Raw genomic sequence first — 7,246 nt, 5'->3', positions numbered from 1 at the left:
AGCTAAGTCCTCCAGGAAGTGGAAAACATTGCCTGGGTTTGCATCGCTTAGCAGCATGAAATACACCTCTGTTTTCCTGATGAAACGGAGCTCTTTCCTTTGCAATGTCAGCTTTCCTACACCGTATGTCAACACACCCTGTTCATCTAACTGTTCTCTGTTTGGACTCCTTCCACAGTGACTGACTTGGTCAACCCTTTATTACTTTTCGTCTCAAGTAGAACAATAGCTCCCACCCTCTTTCTGCCTCAAGCCTCATATTTGTTTAAGTGATCTTTCCACTGCAGTCAGAGGGAGCGTCTAGAAACCACCAGTTTCCCTGAAATCTTTTAGAATAAGATACAAACTCCTTAGAATGACAGGCCGGGTGTTTTATAGTCTGACTTTTACATGCGTCTTACTCTGATTCTCCTGCCAGTCACCCATACAGTAATTATGATTATTATTATTTATTAATTATTATTACTACTGAGTTTTTCTAGGTGCTAAGCACTTTACATGCATAACGACTCCTTGTGCATCCTGAGCTTTAATTGCGTTGAGTACCACTAGTTTCTAGAAGTTTCCATATTGTTTCACAAACCCCCCCTGCCTTCCTGTAGATACTGTTTCCGTCCTAACTTCTCCTCTGCCTTGTAACCCTTGTTCATCCTTCCAGACTCAGCTCATGTATCACCATCTCCAGAAGCCTTCCCTGACCATTTTTTCTTCCGATTCTAACTGAAAAATAAAAGGCAATGTTTTAGCTCAAGTAACCAGAGCACAGGAAGAACAGAAGGCCAGAGGAGCTTCTGGGACAATTAGAAAAACGGATGTAAATGCTGTCAGAACGTTTTCTTAACATTTCTTTTTTTCCCCGTTTTTTCTTAGTTTCAGCTACCCTCTCTCAGACTGGCCATCATCACAACGCTGGAGCTACTGCTTCTGGCAGCTTTACTACCTTTACTACCAGAGAGGGACGAAGACTTGCTCTTCTCGGTCTCACACTTAAAAATCCCAGGAAAGAGCTCTGATTGGCTCAGCCGAGTCAGAAGCCATCTGCGAGTCAATGATATGACCAGTGAGGGGTGTGCTGGAAGCAGTCCCCATGAAGAGCGTGTGAGGAAGCAGTATATTTCTCAGAGTGGGGGTGGGACGAGTGTCAGAGGGCTTGCTGGGCAGGCAAATCTATCCATCCATGTGTACAGTCTTACCGTACCCTCCCCCGCCCCCACTTTCTCTGTGCTTTATTTTTTTTTAAGTCTTCTCAACATCTTTGTTTACCAGCACTCCTACAAATGTGCAAATAAACTCTTCTTCCAAGGGGATGAAACAGGATCTTGTTATAAAGGTTCCCAGAAACTTTTAACCCAGGCTAGTGATAAATTGTTTTCTGGTTCAGGCAAAGGGTCTTTAGGAAGAATTACAGAACCACATGATTCTGGTGCGTGAAAAGCAGAGAAGAAGCATAGGAAAGGCGGAGCGAGATAATGGAGCCATATAGTTCTACATTTGAATCTTAGCTTGATAGCTGTATGACCATAGACAAGCGAAATAATCACGCCCACCCTTAGTTTCCTCATTTGTAAAATGGGAGTACAATTACTTTGTTTGTGAGCATCGGCCATTTGATGCTGCAGTAGCGAACTGCCTCCAAAACTCATTCTTTCTTATGTGTAGAAAGCCTTCAATTCATCCTCCAGGGTGAGATCAAATGTCACTGAATATTTTGCTGTTCACCAAATATTTTAGGTTTTCTCCCCTTCCAAACACACTTTAGATATTGTAAATTGCATAACCGGTCCCCATTCTCCACTCATCCCTGGATTCATGCCTTCCATGGAAGTTTTCAATGCTCTCCCACTGTGAACAGAGTATAATCCTCTGCCCCTGGGATCAGCTATGTAATTTGCTTTGTCCGATAGTGATAGTGTGCCAGCTTCAAGCCCAGGGGCATTGCATGCCTGCTTGCTCACTTGCACCACTGTTCTTTCCACAAGAACATGCCTTGCTTAGTCTGCAGGAGGATGAGAGATACTTGAAACATGGTTGACTCGCCCCAGTTGCTCTGATGAGACCAGTCTATAAATTGATGGCCAGCTGACACCCAGACACATGAGTCAGCTCAGCCAGCAAAGATCAGCAGAGCTTCCTGGCTGATCACATTTGCCTGCGCAATAAATACTTATTTTGGAATGCCACAGAGGTTTGGTGGTTGCTTTTTCACAGCATTATTGCCGCTATAGATAACAACTTTAGTAGGATTGCGCTGCCTAGCCCCTTGCGTTTGGATGGTGCCATAGTTCTGGTAGTGAGTTGGGAGTAAAAGTAATAGTGACATTTCTGGGCTGAAGCATTTAACTGTCAGTGTGAAATTCTCTAGAACTCTCTTTCCCCCTGACATGGTAACCCAAAATTTTTGAAATGGTGGCTACTTCATCAGTCTGGGTACCTAGAGACTAAAATGAGCTGAACGCCCAGCCATAAGGAGTTGTCTTAAGCCACTGAGATTTGTCTAAAGCCACTGAGGCGTTAGTTATTGTGGCATAACTTCATTTAACCTTACTGAATGATGTGGGAAAGGGTATTTTAGGAAGTTTGCTCAAGATTATTAATTGCTTTCTACTTAGTGCTCTTTGGGACATTGCAGTAAATATTTGAATTGTATTTTCAGTTGTTTTTGGGTTTTGCACTAATTCAATTTGCTTGCTGATCCCTTGACTGGCCTGGGTTCGGAGGGCAGGAGGCATTATTGATCTGGTTGCCAAGGAATTGAGAAAGAAAACAGCTGCCCTTCTTTGCCTTCCAAATGTCCTGGGATTTTTCCCAGACAGAAAGGGAGTTCAGATGTTGGGCAATCCAAAGGCCCACTAAATTCCCTCCGGAAAAGTAGACAAAGCAGAACTGCTCTTTCTCCAGAGTACATACTGTCACAGCAGAAGGAAGGCAAGCTTCCTTGGTGAAAGTGGAGCAGGCAAGGGGACGAGGAGAAAGGACTTTGAAAAGCAAAAACCAAAATCCCTTGGACACACACAACTTCCCATTCCTCTGAGAATATATTTGAAACACATACAAAGAAGAAAACAAAGGAGAAAATCTTTGTGACCTTGGGTTAGGTAAAGATTCCTTAGATATGACACCCGAAGCACAATCCATAATAGAAAATATTGATAGGTTGGTCTTCATCAACAGTCATATCTTATCCTCACTGAAAGACACTGTTAAGAGAATGAAAATCAAACCACAGGCTGGGAGAAAATATTTGCAAAGAGTATATATGATAAGGGGCTTGTATTCAGAATATATATAAAGAACTCCCAAAACTCAATAATAAAACAAACAGCCCAGTTAATAATTGGGCAAAAGATTAGAGCAGACACTTCACCAAGGATATATACAGAAGGCAAATAATCACAGGAGAGGATGCTGAACATCATTTGTCATTCCAGAAATGGAAATTAAAGTCTCCGTGAGATACCACAACACTCCTAGAATGACTATAATTGCAAAGGCTGGTCATAGATGCAGAGTACCTGGAACTCTCTTACTCCGTTAGTGGGGATGTAAAATGGCACAACCGAAAACATGTGACAATTTCTTAAAAAGTTTAACCTATGCCTACCATATGGCCCAGCTGTTCCACTTCTAAGAATTTACCCAAGAAAAATGAAAACATATGTTCATACAAAGACTTGAACAGGAATGCTCACAACAGCTTTTTTTTTTTTTTTGTAATAACCAGAAACTGGAAACAATCCAAATGGTCATCAACAGATGAATAGATAAGTTAATTGTACTACGTCAATACCATGGGATTATCAATATGATGGACTGCTACTCAGCAATAAAAACATGTGAAATACTGATATGTCCATTAACATAGCTGACTCTCGAAATGATTATGCCAAATGAAAGAAACCAGACCAAACTGAAGAGTATGTCATAGTTCAGGCCCCATTTACATAAATTTCTAGAAAATATTAACTAATCTAAGAGACAGAAAGCAGATCAGTGGTTGCCTGTGGACAAGATGGGGTGGGAATAAAAAGAGACTGTAAAGATACAGGAAGAAATTTTGGAGATGATGGATATGTTCATTTTCTTGATTATGGTGATGGTTTCACGGGAGTATATGCCAAAACTCATAAAATTATAATACACTTTAAATATATGCAGTTTATTGAGTGTCAAGTACACCTCAATAAAACTGAAAAATAATATGTACAAGACACATCAGTTATTGACTGAGTAATGATTCGAGAAGGAACTAGCAAACGGTCCACCAGCGTGGGTTATAAAAATTGAAAGATTAGAAGGAGTAGAAGTTTGGCAGCCACAGGTGTATGTCTCTTCAGTTTGCAGCCTGACCTTCATATTTGGCCCAACTAAATCCAAAGAGAAGTGCAAAGTAGGAGTCCAGAAGATCTTTAATATGGAAACCTCCTTATCTTACATATGAAATTGAACAGGATGGTCCCAGGGGCTGTGACAGCCCATATAAGCCCAGCTGCAGGTAGGTTAAACCACAGCAGTCAAGGAAATCGTTGAGCAGATCACTCTCTACTGCTGATAAAAATGGTTCGTTCCTGTGTGGGATAAAAAAGAAAAAGTGGGAAATAACTTATGTCTCAAGTTAGGCACCAATGATATCAACGACCTAAATTTCCTAAATAATAATGCAAACATTCATACACAGTTTATTACCATCTCGAATCTGATTAATAAAAATAAGGAATGTGGTTGTCTCTTCTGCAATAGGTTATTAAAAGTGGTCTGGTCTCTTAGAGCCACCCATTGGTAACAAATATAAAAAGTTATAAAATCTGCATAGGTAAATTTTTATGAGAGTTTTGCTTTTCTAATAAAGTTTAAGCTCTTCAAATATCATAGCCATGTAATTTTGTTTAAGATCATTTTCTATTGTAGAAAAACACGGGGACCAGGAATGCAAAGACTAAAGATTGAATCCTGGCTGTCCTACTAACATAATATTTCCTTGTCTGCAAAATAGGGATAATAGAAGTACCTGCCTGAAGTGGGTTGATGGTGGGCTCCCAAAATGTGTATATTCACATCCTAAACTCCGGAACCTATGAATGTTACTTTCTTTGGAAAAGGGGTCTTTGAGGATATAATTAAGTCAGGGATCTTGAAATGAGATCATTCTCTATTATCCAGGTGGGTCCTAAATTCAGTGACAGAAAAGCAAAGGAATATTTAAGATAGAAGAGGAAAAGAAGACAATAAGAAGATGGAGGCAGAGATCAGTGTGATGTGGTCACAAGTTAAGGCAGCCGGCAACCACCAGAAGCTGGAAGAGGCAAGGAATGGAACCTCTCCTAGAGCCTCTGGAGGGAGGGACCTTCCTTGATTTCAGACTCTGGCCTTCATGGCTGTGAGAGAGTTTCTGCTGTCTTAGCCACCAAGTTTCCGGCAACTCATTACATCATCCTCAGGAAATCAATCCACTACCTCCTAGAACTCTAAAAATGGGAATCGTAGTACTTCCAGCATCGTAGGTTTGCTATGAGGATTAAATGAATCAATATTTTCAAAAGCACTTAATAGCGTGCTTGATGCCTGGTAAGCACTATGGAAGTGTTAAGTAAATTTTTACCAAAAGAACAAACGGCCTCTCTGACATCAACGCAACTGGTTGTTGATGGCATTGCTTTTCTGGCCGTGACTGATGTACTGGACAACATAATACTGGAGCCTCTTGTTAGATTACCGAATCACAACGATGTTGAAAAAGTCTTCGTGCTGCTTTCGACCCCCGATGTTCTATACTAGGAATTCTTCAATTCTCAATGTATTTAAGCCCTTGCTTCTCTATTAGTTGTCTCTGCAGCCCCTTGATCCCTAAACGCAATGCAAAACAAAATGCACGGACCACAGGAGAAAACTACTTGTACTGCCTCCCTTGGGGGCCTAAAACCCTGGGAGGCCCCAAGAAAGCAGAAAACCCAAGGCTATTTCTCGCACTCACGGTCCACCTCCAGAAAACTACGATTCCCAGAAGGCTTTGGGCCCCAGAGGGGCAGGGACGGACTTCGAAAAGGGGCGGAGTCTAAGAGGTCGTTGGCCGATTCCATTGTCCAAAGCGGGAGGGGTTGCCCGGGCGGAGGAAACCACCTTCCGATTGGTTGTTAATAGGGGGCGCACGGTTGGTACGGTCGGTTGGGGACCCTAGCCGCCACCGTCCGCGCTCAAATTTCCCGGGCCAGGAGCGTGGGGCCTGCTGGGAAGTGTCCGAGACGGTTGTCATCAGGCCCGTGGCGGACGCAGTGGGCTTCGCCATGCAGAGCACAGACTTGGGCAACAAGGAGAGCGGCAAGATATGGCACCGCAAGCCATCCCCGGCCACTCGGGACGGGTAAAGGCCGCGGCGGGCGGGCGCGGGCTGGAGAGGATGGGTGGAGCTGGCGAGGGGCGGGTCTGCGTCTTTGGACTGGCATTTGAGGGACTGTTGGAGAGCATCGCAGAAAGGGGCGCAGGGGGCCGGGTGGAGGTTCGGGTTCTGGTTCTGACCTACCCCGGTTCCTTGGGTTCGGTGACCTCAGGAAACGCAGGTAGCCTGAGTGTCGATGTGCCCCGACGCCACGATCCTCGGAGACCCCTTCTCGGTCTGCCAGGATCAGCGTGGAGCAAGAGGCAGGTAGTCCTCAGAAATAGAAGAATTTGCGCTTCTGGTGCGTTCCAGGACTCTGCCCCTTAATTTTCATGCATCCCTATAGTATTCCTGGCACGTAGTAGATGCTCAGTAAATACTGGTTAACTATTGCAGCTGGAAAAGAGGAACAGATGAGGGGAAAGGAGAACAGTACATTTCCACCCCGTCCAAGTGCTGCAGTTTATCCATCCCTAAATATATGCATTCATCAACTATTTGTTCGGGGCCTAGGATGTGCCACGCTTCTGAGCGCTGGGGGACAGTAGTGGAACAAAACAAACTTCTGGTTCTCTGGAGTTTATATATTAGCGTGTATGGGGCAGAGCAGGTAGGATTTACGTTCTAGAATGCAAGGTGGCCTAGTTAGGCCAGCATTGCTGCTGCTTATTCTTAATAGACTTTTTTAAAGGACGGTTTAGGTTTACAGAAAAATTGAGCTAAGTGTACAGATATACAAAGATTTCCCATATACTCCCTGCTCCCACACACGCATCGTTGGCACATTATCATCACCTCCACCACCACCAGAACGGTGCATTTGTTGCCTCTTCTTAACCTACATCCACGCATTATTATCACCCAAAGTCCACAGTA

At 43.4% G+C, this 7,246-nt stretch overlaps 1 protein-coding gene across 2 annotated transcripts in view; it reads left to right on the top strand.

The window, feature by feature from the left end:
• The first annotated feature begins 6,120 nt into the window (after positions 1 to 6,120).
• Positions 6,121 to 7,246, top strand: part of TBC1D31 (TBC1 domain family member 31) — a 49,333-nt gene continuing 48,207 nt past the window's right edge. For both annotated transcript variants that reach the window (XM_006916580.3, XM_006916579.3), the window contains exon 1: positions 6,121 to 6,355. In XM_006916580.3, the coding sequence (XP_006916642.1) occupies positions 6,279 to 6,355 (77 nt within the window). In that variant the 5' untranslated portion in view covers positions 6,121 to 6,278. The remainder of the gene's footprint in view (positions 6,356 to 7,246) is intronic.

Source organism: Pteropus alecto, unplaced genomic scaffold (assembly GCF_000325575.1).
Source record: "Pteropus alecto unplaced genomic scaffold, ASM32557v1 scaffold164, whole genome shotgun sequence".
Lineage (NCBI taxonomy): Eukaryota > Metazoa > Chordata > Mammalia > Chiroptera > Pteropodidae > Pteropus > Pteropus alecto.
The sequence above is the reverse complement of the archived record's forward strand: the minus strand, read 5'-3'. Positions and strand labels throughout refer to the sequence as shown.